This window comes from Cryptomeria japonica, chromosome 11 (genome assembly GCF_030272615.1).
Source record: "Cryptomeria japonica chromosome 11, Sugi_1.0, whole genome shotgun sequence".
NCBI classification, from domain to species: Eukaryota; Viridiplantae; Streptophyta; class Pinopsida; order Cupressales; family Cupressaceae; genus Cryptomeria; species Cryptomeria japonica.
The window spans coordinates 533510524-533528168 of record NC_081415.1 but is presented as its reverse complement, the minus strand read 5'-3'; the positions used below and the strand labels follow the sequence as shown (position 1 = coordinate 533528168).

The 17645-nt window shown below is 34.6% G+C and overlaps 1 protein-coding gene across 1 annotated transcript; it reads right to left on the bottom strand.

Moving 5' to 3' along the window:
- Nucleotides 1–1678: 1678 nt before the first annotated feature.
- LOC131066443 (L-type lectin-domain containing receptor kinase IX.1-like) lies at nt 1679–3601 on the bottom strand. Its single transcript, XM_058001198.2, has one exon. The coding sequence runs from the start codon at nt 3599–3601 to the stop codon at nt 1679–1681; it is 1923 nt and encodes a 640-aa protein (XP_057857181.2).
- Nucleotides 3602–17645: the final 14044 nt, after the last annotated feature.

Below are 17645 nucleotides of genomic sequence, written 5' to 3'. Positions count from 1 at the left end.
TGGTAGGTACTATTGGTAAAAGAAAGATTACATTATTAAAAATAAACCAAAAAAAAAGATAAATCTATGAAGCATGAAATAGGAAATGGGGTTCAACTATAATAAAGGATAATTTAATAAGTTAAAGTAGCATATAATAAGTTTGATTTAAAACCTTGAAGGAATAAACCTTAGAGCTTAGCCTTTGGTAGCATAAGAGATTTTTATCTAATAAAAATGTATTTTTTTTCATTAAACACTAATAGATAGATTCTATCTTGGAAGATTTAAGAAATGTTGTTAGTGAAGAAATAATTAACCTATATAATGGTGTTGATATTGATCATTTTCATAAATGTAGACTAATAAGAACTTAATGCAACTTCTAATTTTGGTACATCAATTTATATCTAAATGTTAGGGATACAGTAATAAATACTTCAACATTTCATCTTATATTGTCATCCTATAAATAAACTAGCATATTATCTAAAAATATATATACAATTACATATGTTATCCTCACAACTATATAAATGATCTACTATGTAGAAGTGACCCTATAGATCATGAGAATGATTTGGGACTACTGAAAACATATTTCTCAAGTATTTGATATTTGAATGTTTCTAAGTACTAGCAATGTTTACAACAACATTGGTAATTTGTCAAATTATGAGGGTCGAGTTCATAGGCCTAAATTTATTAAAAAAAAGACCTAAATTTATCATTTTGATAAATATTTTTATGATTCTCATAAATTTTTTTCCAATAAAATTTAGCATTATTCTACTAATGACTCTTACATGAACCTTTTCTAATTAGGGTTAAGCTCTAAATACAACGCACTAGCATGAGTAATAGTGCATAATTTGCACTTTAGTCAGCTTGTAATTATTGTTGAAATGAGTAGAAATTTTAAAAATTGGATTTTTAAAAGCTTAGGGATAAAATTGGTGGCTATGGGTAAAATCCAAATTAGGTGTAAATGCAAGTGTTTAATTTGAAGAGGGAAAACTAATTATTTATGAAACTAATTCATAAAATACTAAGATTATTTATCAATTTTAATATGATTTAAAGTATGTTACATAGTATTTGATATAGTAAACACAACCTTTTCATCATAAATCTAAAACAGAAAGAAATACGTACTAATATACAATTTGCACCATTATGATAATTAAAACAACTGTTAATTATTATTATAACTTAAATCATAAGTTTCACCTCACAATTGTTTAATTCATATATAATCATAATTTTCACTCATAAAATATTGTACCAAAAGAATTAAACAAGTTTGAAAAAATATTTTATTGTAAAAAACGGACCTCATCTTCAACAAAAACAACATTTGAATAAGAGTTTGAATCTTGATGACAAGAACCACAATGCCACAATTTAACCATCACATTATGTCATAAAGAAATTATTCAAAAATATCATTCAAATATTTTTTTAACAGCAGATAAACTTCTATTACAAACTTATTTTCTCTTCACCTATTAAGAGATTTCGAAATTAATATGTTTTTACATGTAAACATATTCAATTATATATATGAATTATTTTGCAGATGGTCCTCACGGCGCTTAAGTCGTTGGGTAGAATAAATACAAACAGAAGATACAAATGTAAAATAGAATGAATTGCCAATTTACTCTGTTACTGATTATTACATATGAAGTAAACATCATTACTTGTCACCGATACTTCCTGTATTTTCTGCGGTGCAAAATATTTGATCAGACGTCGAGGATAACTTTACGACAAAACCAGGCGCAGCATCGTAGACGGCTACTGGATAAGTGAGAGGAATACGAGGTACTGGAGCTTTCATTTTCAGGATATGGACCACCTGCCTTATTCTCAGCCTGGCTTTGGGATCCGGATGAGAGCACAATAACCCAACTAACATTAACCGCTCCATCTCTTCGGCATGGTAATTTCCACCAAGCTTTGCATCTGCGGCGTCCAGAACATTCCCTTGTCCATATAAATCCCAAACCCATTCGACTAATCTGCAATAATGCTCCTCCAGCCTCCGGTCCACAGCCCGCCTCCCGCACGCAATTTCAAGACTCACTGCCCCAAAGCTGAACATGTCCGATTCTATGCTTGCCTTTCCTGTAGTCACACACTCGGGTGCAATGTACCCAAATGTCCCCGCCACCACAGTTGTGTCGGAGGCTGCACGCTCACGTTCCACCACTCTCGCTAGCCCGAAATCACCCAGCTTTGCATTGAAATCGCTGTCCAACATTACATTGCTGGCCTTGACATCTCTGTGGACGACACGCTGGTTCCATTCTTGGTGAAGATAGAGAAGAGCAGAAGCTATGTCACATGCTATGCTGTACCTTTGATCCCAATTCAAATTATGTCTCATCTGCTCGCCAAATATATGTTTGTCGAGGCTTCCGTTTGGCAGAAATTCGTAGACGAGAAGCAGTTGCCCCTTTTCATGGCACCATCCGTAGAGCTGTACAAGGTTTCGGTGGCATAGCTTAGATATTATGCTCACCTCTGAAATGTATTCTTTTCGCCCTTGTTTGGAGCCTTGAGATATTCTTTTCACGGCCACGGGCTTGTTTGATTCGGGCAAGGTGCCTCTGTACACTCCTCCGAAGCCTCCTCTTCCCAGCATTTCAGTATCGCTGAAGCTTTTTGTTGCAGTGCAGAGCTCAGCATAGGAGAACTTTCGTGGACCTTGAGCAAAGCCTTCGTCCAGCTCTCTGCTTTCTTTTTTACCATGCTTGCTTAAATTTCTGGTGATAAGGCACCGTTTCAAGCCTAGGCACAGTGTAAAACCACCGATCGTTAGCGCCACCATACAGGCTATTACGGACAGGAGAATTACTTTATTTGTTGGCCTTTTGCTCGGGGCAGGGACCGGGCCTTCGCGCTGAGTGTTGATTTCCCACGGATATTCACAAGAAAAGTTCCAAAAGTAGACCTCGTAAATCCCGGTTGAATTTCGGCTGCTGGAAGCGGAGAAGCCAATCGTGATGTTCTGAGGAAGAAACTGACTGAGATCTATATCATAGGACAAGGTTGGTGTTGGGGGCTTTCCATAAGAAGAATAAGGGTTGTTTGGACACAGAAGATAAAGTTCAAGCTTCTTGGCTACGCCATCATAATCCACCCATGCATCCCATGATTCGCCATTTCTGAGAAGCCCCTGGATTACAGAGGTGTTCATCTTGGAAACAACGCTATTGACGTCGATTCCCACATGGTTGTCGTCCATATCGAAAGGAAAATTCTTGAACGTATCAAACTCCACAGCGACAATTTGATTGGAGATTTTCCCGTCAGATGTGTGATTAAAGAGGCCAAGCCATTGGCCATTGGCATTTACAGGTGGCTCAAAGTCAAAAGGTGCCATAAAGAAAGCGAGTCCATCCCCGGATCCGCGGGCTTCGTTTCCATAGATACTGAAGCGGAAGTAGCTATTGAAATTGGCGAGAACATGCGAAGAGTTAGAGTTAATCCAGAGAGGAACTGGATAGTTGTAAATTACCCAGCCGGTGTTGAAGGAATTCAAGGAATCTGTGCCCAAGAGGAAAATTAAATTAGGGCTGAAACTTACACTAGAGTTTGCCGCTCCAAGCAGCATGATGTCGTTGAAGGGAGGGAAAACGAATTGAGCTAATGTTCCCGCATGTGCTCCCAATTTGAACATTAGAAAGGAGAAGAGAAGGATATGAAAGAGGGTCTCCATTGCCCAGAGTCTACGTACATGTGAATACAATCAGCAATGTCTCCTATAATATAATGCGGATGAATTTAATAATTTGATCAAGATTCCCAAGGATTGGAATCTCTGATTGTCTAAGAATTGCGGAGTTTATGAAGCCCTGTAAACTGTCACCGTATAGATTACGTGCATTTCTATGTTCATCCGCCTTTTATTGATTGTACGTTCTCTTTAGTTTTACAAGGACTGTCGAGATGGGCAAAGACCAATAATAATTGATACTTAAATCAGCCATTGATTGGCCATCATATAATGGTACATTTAAAGACAATTATGTGTAAGTTAATAGGTTAGAGAATATAATATTTTTATATTAAATTTTGTATGTAGAATATTACTTTTGGAATTGACGGGAAGTGTTTGTTGTTGAGTAATCTAGTGGAACATAATGCTAATAGGTAATAGGTAAGGCATGTGAAGGAGATAGCAGAAAGAGATGGGATGGATGATAGGAGTAGAAAAATAAAGAATGGTTAAAGGAATTGAGTTAATGATTTGCAGTGAGAAAGATAAAAGGAATGGATGGAATGTTGTGATAAAGATATGTTCATATATTGAAGTGATTGTTAGATGGATTAAGTGTAGGTATGTTTGAGATGAACAATGTTCATTGGTTCATCTAGATGATGATCTTTAGAAGTGGCTAGCTTATATGATCAGAATCCAAACTTGGTGATGATTATATAGGGACACAACCAACTTAAATCAAACTTCCCTGTTTTGCTGTCTATTTTCAGTGGTATGTTTCTAATTAACCTTAAGGAGAATGTATCCCACCTAAGCTCTCTATTATGGATGTGTTTGTCATAACAATGACACAACTTATGCTACTATGATTTAAGCTAATTGAGAGGGGCAAGATGGTACTCCTCAAAGATTTATAGCTCATATAATCATGTCATTTGGTAATCCTCCTTCGAGTTAGAGATACATAAAGAGACATGCAAGGAGGGTAGTTTGTTCTCTATATTTGTGGGAGTGTGAATTCTTGTGTTGTAAAAACAAAGGGTTGGTTTAAGTTAAAGATGATAATTGTGACCAATTACATTGATGATTTTTTTATTAAGTTTAATAATGTCAGGAATTAGCTTATTACATAAAATAACTATAAAGTTTGAAGCTAATTTGAGATGATGAAAATACCTCCAACCTCTAACTGTGGAGGCTCAAAATATGAATCCATTCTTAATATCTTAAAAAGTATTCTGAACATAGACTAAGCTAACTTCATTTAATTTGTCTTCGAATTTTCTTTAATAAATGTAGTTATGTCTTCTTTTATAGTTCCTCTAATTTTTCCTATTAGAATTGTGTCTTCAACTTGAAGATCTTCAAGCTTAATAATTCTATTATGATAAGAAGGAAGAGTTATAATAAATCTCCACCAATAAATAAATGGGATATCTTGACACAAAGCTCCATTTCTCTATGCAACAAACTCAAACAAACCAAATACAAAATTTTTTGGTCTGCTTTCTTATTATTATTGCAAGTATGTTAGTGGAATCATATTTTGGCAGCCAACACTACATTATTCGGTTTTCAACATCTCTTAGCATCTACTCTCACCAAATAGATATACAGTCTTTTCTTCACTTGTAATTCCTGTGAGTTAAAAATAGAAAAATTAAAAACCAATATTCGACAATAATTCTTCGTACAAAATGTCCAATCAAAATAATATCTATCCATGCAAGAGAATGTTTTACTCACCAAGACTATACTAACATCTATTTCACTTGTCTAATAATACATGGATGGCTTGATCAGCCTAGTATGCAATGGCGTCGAAAATATGTTCATAACTAGAATATTCACCATAAACTTCTCATAACGTCTTCATTAGTGCATCATGCCTCACAAGCTTAGCAAGTGGACAAGTACACATTAATCTTCTCCATGTCATATCCATCATGCTCATCACACTCAATAAATATTTTCATATCGAATAACTGGTAAAATATTCTATGCTAGCAAAGATATTTACCACCAAAGGTAACAATATGCCTAGCATGGTATACCATTCGTGGATTTAAGCCTTTTTATCGTTTCACCTCTACAAAATTATAATGCCTTATGTTCATATAGTGGAAAATAGATTTCTATGTGATTACTTGCCCACTCTGGTACCAATATGAGGGATACAATGATCAGTTAATTGATTGATAATTGACAAACACCAATATAAAGAGGAGAAATTCAATTGTGCAATGGCTAACTGCCAACCATCTGATAATTTCTTACATAAATAAACAATGCAATATGAAATCTATGATAAAATTTGCTAACAAGGTGATGTTTAAGGATATCATTGGTGAGATTGATTACTCAATAGGTGATTATTTTCTCCTCTGTCAACTCTTTGGGTGAGTAGAATTAATGAAATTGAGTGACGTACAAATAATTTTTAGCAACAAACAAATGACCTATATGCAGACAATATGGATTTGATTTCTTATCTCTTAAAAACTAAAATGTGATATAATGATTCTCATTGTAAATGTCTCATTTTCCTAGATGATGTTTAAGTGTTCAAATGAATGTCTTTAAATATGATGATATAGTAACATGTTGCATAGACATATATTAAGTCTATGCATAACAATTGACAAAAAATTGGATGAAGAATATAGACTTTGAATTTGAATGAGATCAAATTGAATTTGGATGACCTTAATTGAAATTTTGGATTTTTTGCTATGCCTTAAGATTGTTTCATGCCAATCTTGAGCAACACTAAATTGAACCTCAAGACTTAGATGATAATTTTGAAGCATAATGAAAATTATGTGAATAAATACAAATCAAGGCACATAAAACAAAAAATAAATATTATATGAAAATGAAAATAAAATAAGTCTAAGCACATATTTAAACATGAATTAATATATAACTAAACAATGTAATATGACATTTATGATAATATTTGCTAACAAGGTGATGTTTAAGGACACCATTGATGAGATTGATGAATCAATAGGTGATTATATTCTCCTATGTTAACTCTTTGAATGAGTAAAATTAATGAAAATAAGATGTAGTTAAGTCTAGATATGATCAATGAATGATTGTGTCATGCCTTTAATGATTTAGCGAGATAGGAAGAAATGCAACGAGTATCTCTATACAATTTTCGTCCTTACATTTGATATTAAAACCAACGCACCTGTCAATGGGCCCTTGGTTTGCTAGTGAAGTAGAATGGATCTTAATGAGTTCACCCCATGATTAAGTTTTGCTGAGTGCAATGCTTCCACATCATAAGTGATGAGGCCAAAATTATGCCCTACATGAATTTGACAGATTGGATACCCCTCAGTCCTTGACTCTTGGCCGAAGAGATTTCAACCTAAGACTCATGCTCCTATATGAAATTATTAAGACAACTCTTCGAAAGAAAATCTCCTATTGAAAAAATCAAGAAAACGACCCAAAAAAACCACATTCAGAATTGTCAAACCCAAAAAGAATAACTCACAGTCATCGAGCCACACAATTTAGGATCACATTTTGCTGCACTAAAGCCCACCAGACACACACAAATTGCAAAGTGAACCACAACTCCACAATTCATTTGCTTTTGTTTCTTCTCTTAGCCACGTGACTTAAGACCGAGAGCACATGTCAAAACACAAGTAAATATGCCTCTGGCTGCTAAACCGCGTCTTTGAACAGTTGAGTAATAGCATTTGGTTTCTTTGAAGTTGAGGCAATGATACCGACGAATAATTTAAGAGTTTTCCAGAACTTACAAATAATGAGAAGCAGCAGAGAAATTTCCGAAGATGAAAGGTGCAGATTCAGTCCACATAGTTTGGTGGCCGTTCCACAAAGCTCAGAGTGCCTTTACACTGTCCCGTGCAACATTTCTGACACCAAATTTGAGCAATTTTAGGTAATTCTTTCCGGGCAAAGCTTAAAAAAACACGTCGTGTCCCGGAAAGATTCCTCACTTCTTATATTAGCATTTGCTTGTTGCGAGTCAAGTGACTTGAGACCGAGAGCAAATCGACCAATGATACCCACTTTTAGTGCATTTACCCTGCAAACATTGCTTCTCCATGGAATGTTCTAGGAAAACTATAGATCAATATTGAGAAGTATGGTTGAGATATCGTTTAGGTTGTAATTCATGTTGCTACATTAATTGAAAGAACTCTTTATCAATGTTGAGTGTCCGATGGTATTAAAAATTATCTTAAATATAGACAGCATTAGTCTCGGATTGGCTTAAACCTTCTATGCCAGAGTGATTATTAGTATTGATAGCAAAATGGTTTTTAATAGAATATGGAGAGAGTAAAGGGATTTAAAAATTTTCCATGGAAATTTAAATGGTAAAAAAAATGTAGTTTGAGGGTTTATGGTAGTGAGTCAAATATAGATTAGGTAGATGCATGTTTTTATCTTGAGAGAAAAAAAGATTTATTTAAGGAATGGAGTAAATTTAATGATATGAGATGATGGAATTCATATTTTATTTTATAATATTATTTATCAATTTCATAAACTAAATTATTTTATGCACTATTTAAAAGCACTAAAGATAATTTATTTATCATAAATCTAAAATATATAAAAAATAATAATGTATAATTGTATCATTAAAATCTTTAAACAAATTATCAATTATAATTATGTATTATTATATTCTAAATCATAAATTTCATCTCTAACAATTATGTATTTCATATAATATAATCATATTTTCAACCTATTAAAAATATTATACAAAAGAAATTAAAGAAAATTGAAGAAATTATTTTTTTATTTAGAAATATTATAAAAATAATTTTTTTTGCAAGAAATAAATTTGGTTGATACAAAATTCTTTCTTTACACATATTGAGATTAACTGGAATTTGATATACCATATATTATCTTTGACTTTCTATATAAATTGAAAGATAATAGTGCAATATCCTATTAAATTGGAAGTAAGCAAATATTTAAATACAAACTGCCCTTTTGTTTGCACATGGTCCACATACAAACAAAAAAGATGTAGATGTGAAATGGAACCAATCTGTGCCTGATTATTACATAGGATGCAGACATTTATTACTAGTCACTAATACTCCCTATGCTTAATGTGGTACAAAATATTTGATCAGACGTCGATGATATCTTTACCACAAAATCAAGTGCATCTTTGTAGATGGCTATTGGATAAATGGGAGGAACAACAAGAAGAAAAGCTTTCGGTTTCAAGATATTGACCACTTGTCTTATACTCAATCTGGCTTTGGGATCCGAATGATAACATAACAATCCCACAAACAACACCCTTTCCATCTCCTCGCTATTAAAATTTCTACTTAGTTGTTGGATATTGTAGTCCCAACTACCACCACCCAATCAATCATGTCTTACTTCCTCCATATGGATTTGCTAGTTGCTTCTATCAATCCTAGCTTACAAGCATATCCTTTAACATTAAAGATAAACAATGAAGGATGATTTTTACAAAATTTTGTTTGATTTCATTCAACCTATCAACTGTCCCATCTGTAGTCTCACATACTTTGTGGGTAGTTTGAGAATCAATATTTTATGTTTTAGTGTTTTGAATATGCAGAATTCTAGAAGTTTCCTCTAGCTACCTCTTGCCCATTCCCAAAATATAGGATCTAAGTCCTCCATAAAAAGAGTCACTTGTAATCAATTAAAGAATGAATAAAAAATTGGCTTTCATTTTGTATTTGTCTTCCCGATTTTGTGTTTTCTCTATTTTTATCTCCTCCCTTATTTTCATCATGTGGTATCAGAGCTAATGGTTGATGTCCCTAGAGATCTTGGAGAGCCACAAGTGAGGAGTGGTGAAGTGGAATGATCTAGATGAAAAGCTATCTCAATTTAGTTAAGTGTCTTTGCTTAAGGTTTCAAGAATTCTTTTGATAGATCTAGCTATTGTTGGAGACAAGTTTATCTGTCGTTGGTAAGACATGACTAGTGCAGAAGTTGAAATCATTAGAAGAAAAAGAATCAACCATAATAGGTGAAGCTTCACCGAAAAGTAAACTGATGTAGCAACTATATCATGAAAATAAGTTTTAAAGCCATTTGAGGGAAGCAAAAGGAATGGTAAAAGAGTTTTGTGGCATTAAAACTCTATTTTTGGGAGGATTGAAGATGAACATAGACCAATTTGTTGCAATCTCTCACAAGCCCCAAGTGGGAGATTTTGGATGCTCTGCATAATTTAATGAATTTAGATCTGCAAAAAATGACATCATTTTTTTTTGGAGTCAACGATAGAGTAAATTGTTGTTTGTCAAAAGTAGAATGTGAAATTTGAAATCACCATTCCAAAAGGAGACTACCAAGGAGGAGTTGTTGTAGATCATTGTTTGAAAACAAAGAGTCAATAGAACATAACAAAATATTTTGCTGTAGTGAGTGAAGCTACAAGTTTCAAATCATGTAAGAAGAATGCAAAAGATAAGATAAGGACAAAACTAAAGGAGATCTCAAGATTGTAAAGGTAGAATAATGTAGGGGAGTGCTAATGTCTGAAGGCAAAAGGTTGTAGTATGTGCTTTTGTTGTCCCCTAACAAAGATATCCTTTCGGTTGATTAATGGATGTTAGCACAGTTTGTGTTGTTACTATTGCGTAGAAAGTAGAGAAATAGGATGCAACCAAAAGAAAGGAAATCTCAAGTTCTTAGCTACCAGAAAGAGATAGATGATTGGAAGGAAGAAAGCATCAAATTGATCGCTAGAAGTTTAGATCACTACCAATATCAAGGTTTTAGTTGGAAGTGTTGCAGTCTGAAGATAGAGGTATTGCTGGAGATAGAAATATTTGAAGTCGATTAGAAGCAACAGGTTTGCAAAAACCATCAAGGGTTTGAAATAAAAGAAAGATTGAAGATCTGGAAAGTCACTACAACAAATGTGGAGAAGAATATTAAAAGGAAAAAGAAGATGATACTCTAGTAGATGAGTCTATAGTGTTACTACTTATCAAGTTGCCATTAGTTTTTATATTCAAAGTCATACTATATATTCTAGTCGGTTAGCACTACCAAATCATGCAGTCGGTATAAATAGAGAAGTCGGTATGCACAGTCTAGTCGGTTACAGAAGAAAGCAGTCACAGAACATAGTATACATCGAAGCTGTCTACCAAGTATCTTTTTATGGCTATCGAGCAGTAAAGTTAACACACCGAGTTGATATTCATCGAGTGAAATGTGTTACCAGATACACTGAACCTGGACATGCATATGAAAATGTGTTACAAGAATTGAGGCACATCTAACCGTTATTACATTGGAAATCGCACTAGAAGATTGTGTGTGATTACAAGGACAATCTAACCAATGAAATATTTTGTTTAGTTATTCATTCGAGGAATCTTGTTTGTAAGATCGAAGCAATGAATTAGATCACCGTTTTAAGAGATCTATTTATACAACATGAATTAAGAGCAAGGTGTGTGCATATATGTATGAAGGAAGACTGTTACAGAGACACAAAGCTCACCGAGAAGGTTTTTCAGAGAACAATCGAAGAACAGAGTAAATAGAAGGGTTTACCGAGTTACTATATGAGTTACCGAGGTATGTTATAAGCAAGGTAATCTTATCTTGAGCACATAGAATCTCCTATAACATTTCAGATGTAAAGTTACAAATATTTTTAATGATTTTATTATAATATTGTGAAGTTGAAAGAGAAACCTTTAACAAGGTAAAAGACTCTAACCAAGTCTATAAATTGTAAAGCCTCTAACCAGGTGCAGCATTTAGAATAAATGTTGTGAAATCCTTTAGCAAGGTAGATCTAACAGATCTTGTTACTCCTAACAGGGTAAGCTATCAGAAATAGCTAAACATGTAGGTCTAACCGAGCATCTTTATTATTGCAGTAGTGAAGTTGTGGGTGCCATCCCCACTGCAGTTTTTCTCTCTAACCAAGAGTTTATGCGTAACCAAAATATATGTGTTATGGAGTGAATCATGTATGATTGTTATCTGTTTGTTTTAACTTTATTTTATGTTATTGCACTATTCTGTTTATGCATAACAGTAAGGTTATTATTAAAGAAAAGTTTTGGAGTACTGATTCACCCCTCCCCTCTCAGTACATTAGCTTTCCATATTGGGCCTAACAATTGGTATCAAAGCTTGAATCTTGGAAAAGGGTTTAACTACCTAAAGAGAAAGATCTTATCAATGGAAGGCTAAAAACAATCTCGGAGGATTGTGTATCTGCAAGAAGAGCTGGATCATGCAAATCAAGTGATCACAGACATGCAAAGGCAAATGCAAAAATCTCTGAAAGTAAGAAGAAGATTATCTGATGACTTGCAGGATTCTCAAGAGTTAGTGGAACAAATTGAGACATAATCTGAGAATAGTATATCTGAAGAGACTAAAAAAATGATTGGAGTATTGAAAGAAAATAACAAAGCATTGGCTGATCAACTAAAAGCAATGAAAATAGAACATGAACATTTTAGTACACAGATGACTGAAAATCTAGATGCATTGAGGACAGCTGAGGATAAAGCAAGAGATCTACAAAGAGAGAAACAACAACTTGAAGTCTTAGTATTTGATAAGAATGATGAAATCATAAGGTTGACTGGGATTCAACAAAATATGATAGATCAACTAGGTTATGCACATCATGAAGCAATTCTAAAGAATGATGAGAATCAAGCATTGAAACTTGAAGTATCAAGATTGATCAATGAACTTGAAACAGAGAAGATATCCAAAGAAACATTGAAGAAGAGCTATGATGCATCAAAGATGTTGGATGAGCAACTGAATACAAGAAGACCCAACAAAGATGCAGGACTTGGTTACAAAGGAAAAGACTCTACCGAGAAAGGAATTTATACTACTGAGAGAGAAGAATCATCAAAGCAAGCTGGAAACAGGAATAAAATCAAAAGGAAGAAGCCTATTTGCTACTACTGTGGATATCAAGCTCATACTACCAACATATGCCAAATCAGAAAAGGTAAGCAACTGAATATCACTAAGTCCAATGGATATTGTTACAATTGCAATAAATATGGTCACATATCTAAACAAAGTCTGTTAACAACTATTAGAAGGCAAAATTCAAAGGGTTTTGTAAAAACTGCAATAGATATGGACATAGTATTGAGAAATGTTGGTTTAAGCAAAAGAATCACATGTGGTGTGCACATCGAGAAAACACTCGTGGTTACCGAACTCACACAAATCCTTACTGACAATATGCAGCAGTACCATGGGATTACAATACAAGGATATGGTGCGAATGTTGTGGAAGATATGGACATATTAGTGCCAATTGTTTTATAAGGTTTGGAATGAACAACCGAAGATCATGGAGAAATCCTGGTATGGCATGTTTTCATCGTCACAAAGTTGGACATTTAGTTGGAGATTGCAGAGATTAACCTAGAAGAGACACTAAAGAGATAAAAGAAAAATTTAAGATGATTTGGAAAAAGAAGGAAATCATGTTAGATGAAGAAAACCTTACCTACCGAGTTAGGTACACCTATTCCAAATTAATCAGCAAAGGTATGAAGGGACTGCATTCTCTAAAGGTTAAATCATAACAGTTCCTATTCTATTATGTACAAAATTCAAAATCTGCATAATTAAGATGCATTAGTAAGTTTGAAATTCTATCTAAAGTACTTTACAGGAAACCTGTCAAGTCAGTATATACAGGAAGCCTGTCAAGTCGGTAAATGAAGGAAATTTGGTTACTCAGTTAAAATGAAAAAAAAGAGTAAATCGATTAAAGGTGAACCGAGTACATTTAATGTTTTAACCTAAGCCGCATGGAGCTCGATAAGGTATTTGGTGTACTTAAAGGTATTTTCGTAGTCATTCTCATTCACCAAGTTTTCAAGAGAGCAGAGCAGAGCGAATCAAGGTGATCAAACTTCATTCAGGGTGAATTTCAAGGTATTTACATCAAATCTCATCATACTGTTAAGCTGTTTTTCGATCTTGTCAAATTGCTACTATCTACTGAGTGTGAAGCGTCAGTCATTTGTAAACTATCAAACCCTAAGGATAGTTTGCTAAGTTTTTACCTAAAATCTACAATGGTGCCCAAGATCCAAGATCCCATAGTTGTCAAGAATGTGGAGAAGCCCTCACTAAAGTACTCTTTGACTCCTAAAGTTGCCTTTGAACCGGATGACAAAACTGCATTTTCACTCATCCCTGATCGAGTCTTGTTAGTTGAAGATGTTAGATTCTTCACCAAATGCCGTGTTGAAGAACTCGGTCATGTTGAGATTAGTGACACATATGATGAACTTTGTACTAATGGAAAAATGGATAGCAAGTATGAGCATATCAAAATCAAGTGATTAACTGAAGCCCTAGCCTATCCCCGTGTGTTCAAACCCCAGTGGGTTAAGTTTGTTTTAAGTAGAGTTCATGATGATTTTATGTGGCTAGAGGAGCAACCATTCAAAATCACTAAGGAAATCATTCATGTGATCACTAGGTATCCTATCTATGATCATGCACGAGCACAGAAAATGATATCACAGAAGGAGTTAATCAGTCTAACTGGAGTAGAATCTGATTACCGAGGATTGAAATTGAACAATGTCACTGATGCAAAACTTAAGTTTGCAATTAGAGTAATTGGTTACTATTTCTTCCAATCAGCAAGGGAAAATAGTCTACCATGTGCAGCAGTTGACTTAGCCTATAAAATAGTGAAAAAGGGAATGAAAGTAGATTTATGTGAAGTGCTACTGAAGAAATTGTTTTAGAACCTGAACACAATAAGGAAGCCGAAGAAGAACAACTCGGCAAACACACTGAAGTTTGGTTCACTTCTTGTATGCATGTTTTTCTACTTTGAGAAGTTCTTTCCCTCAGTTAGTAAAGTAGTTTGGGAGCTACACCGACCTATCACCCATCAAATCAATGACTTTATCAAGAAATTGGCAAATAAATTTAATGATATCATGGATGACTATTTTAGCAAATGCACAACAGGTACAGGATTCCACCACAGCTAGTAGAGAAATATAAGGATGATATATGTTTTGAGGTAGACACTGATTACTGTTATATGAATACTGTTGAACCAAGGACTCAATCTTTGCCACCAATGGGTTATGAGATTGACTATGATATTACACAACAATAAATTGATGCCTATCTTTCATTGCCAAGGCATGCTACTGAACTAAGATATGGAACTTATGAAGAAGTTAAAGAAAAGGTGAAAATGAGCATTGTAGTACCTAAAGCTACAAGAAAGGCTACAAAGATGATAAAGGTTTTATCTGAGAAATTCGGAGAAGAATCCTCCTCTACACCTGTCAAAGGCACTCTTGCCATTACCGAAGAGGAATCAAAAGCTCAAGAGGCAGCAATAACATTAAGTACCGAGTTGCCTAAGGGTAAAGTTTTGAAAAGAAAGAAACAGGACATTACAAAGGCCCTACCGACTCCACCAACAAAGAGACCCAACACTAGAGCATCAGTTGCATCACCGAGTAAGAAACAAAAGAGTGTTATTGTTCCCAAGGTAACCAAAACCTACAAGAAATCTACTCGGAGACTCATTTTGGCAAAAGAGTCTAGTGATACAGAATCTGATGATGCAAACAAATTTCAAATTGTAAAAAGCAAGAAGATAAATATTCATAGTGTTGAAAATTTTTGTGCCAATCTTAAAGAATATGGTGGATTTGCAGGATTTAGATATGTCAAGTATGAGACTAGGAATAATGATGAGAAGTGACAAATTGAAGAAGTTGTCATCTGCACACTTCTAAAGTTTCGGCTAGCTCCATTAGAACTAGTAAAGTCACTTCCGAGTGAATTATACTTACAAATTGATAACAGATGGAAATATGCAATGGACTCAAAGAAACAAATAAGAGAAAGATGTCTAGTCCATCTATTTCCTGATATGTCTGTAGCAGAAATAAAGGAGCATTTGACAACCTACAATTCTAAATTTCTTGTCAAACAGAGAGCCTTAAAATTGATGAATGGGCTATACATTGATGTCGAAAATGAGACAAAAGCCAAATGGTAGGATATCTTCAAACGAAAGGATGTTGGTGAATAATCTCAAATTGAAATTGTTGATGTCACCGAGCAAGATCCTGATGTCACCGAGCAAGGTCCTGATGCTACCAAGCAAGACCTAGCTGACACTATTCAAATTGATGAAGATGTCATGGATGCAGAAGCACTGGAGCAGGAAATGATAGAAGGCACTACCTATGCAAAACTTGTATCTAGTGAATCTATCTTAGAACAAGTTCAGCCTTATCCTTCGGTCAAGCCACCTATCTCTACTGAAGCTCCTAAGGATATAGAACAAAGCACCGAAGGTCACAAGTCTGAAGCAGCAGAAGATACAACTAAAGATCAAAAGTCTCAAGCATCGTCAAGCACTGAAAATGTTATAGTTGAGACCCCTAGTACCGAGACACCCAAGGACACCACAACGGCTACATGAACCGACCAAAGTGTTGCATCTACCAAGCAACCTACCAAGGGTTAGCAAGCCTCACAAGAACTTGTCTTAGTACACCCGACCAAAGGTAAAGAGAAGAAGGTGAGAAAGCATAGTTTCAAAATTGATTTAACTAAACCGATAGTGTTGCCCAATGTGGATATCTCAAAATTAAAAGGGCAAGCACTTACTAATTTCGGTGAACTATGCAAAGCAAAGGCTGAACAAGAAAAACAATTGGCCATTCAAAAGAAGAATAAAGTACTATAGGAGGTGAAGACACTGCTAACAAATATGCTACCTTTAGCAACAGTGTCAACCAATGCAGCCATCCACATTCAGCTGGATGAACTCCTTACTCACATAGAAACATCTGGAGCTGATGCATCTGAGTACTTAAGCAAGCTAAAAGATAAAGAGCTTACTGCAAAGATGATAGAAGAGGTACAAAAAGCTCTCGCTATAGGAAAAGTAAAGCTTGTCAAATTCATTGTTGAGTTGTTCCCTCAACTCAAGCATATTCTTTATTTATTTCAGAAACTTTGTACATTTTCCTTATTCATTAAAGATATCAAGAATAAAACTGATGCAATTGAGAAAGAGATCACCGATCTCTCCAATAAGTTGACCACCGAGCCTAATTTAGTTCAGAATTTTTATACCAAGCTTCAACAACTCATGGCTCAATAGTTAGAACTCAGAAATGAAGAGCATAAGATTAGGATGCATATAATGACCCTCCAGACATTATTCCTTCCTCATCTCTCATCAGTTCAAGAGCAGATTAACCGAGCTACATGCCTATCTACTACACAAGAGGGAAGCACTCTTGATGGCTTAATATCACTATTGGCTGATATTCAAGCACAAAATTCTTTAATGGAAAGTGTAAAGGATGCAATCTCAGTCACACTCACTGACGCCCGAAACAAGTATAAATCTATTTTTGAGCAGTTACCGCCCCTGGATGGAAATTAAGTTTTTGATGTTTGTCAAAAAAGGGGAGTAATACTACATAAGGATACTACATAAGGGGAGTAATATACTATACTTGGAGAGTGATACAGTTTTGATAATACAGTTTTGAGTATTGTATACAGGGGAGTATACTGAGTAGAGCATGTAGAGCTAGCAGAGCGCGCAAGCATAGAACAGAACCAAGCATGCAAAATCTGATTAATATACAGAATAATGATAAGGGGAGTATATTTGCATATACTATTTCATTGACTATTGTATATATTGTCAAGTGTAGTCATTTTGCAAAGTATATAGATTTTGAGTTATGACTTTAGTTTTTGTCAAACATCTCAACTAATGTCAAAAGGGGAGATTGTTACTACTTATCAAGTTGCCATTAGTTTTTATATTCAAAGTCATACTATATATTCTAGTTGGTTAGCACTACCGAATCATGCAGTCGGTATAAACAGAGAAGTCGAT

Coding starts and splice junctions, on each gene's coding strand:
- LOC131066443 (XM_058001198.2), bottom strand. CDS start 3,601: ATGCTGCTTGGAGCGGCAAACTCTAGTGTAAGTTTCAGCCCTAATTTA.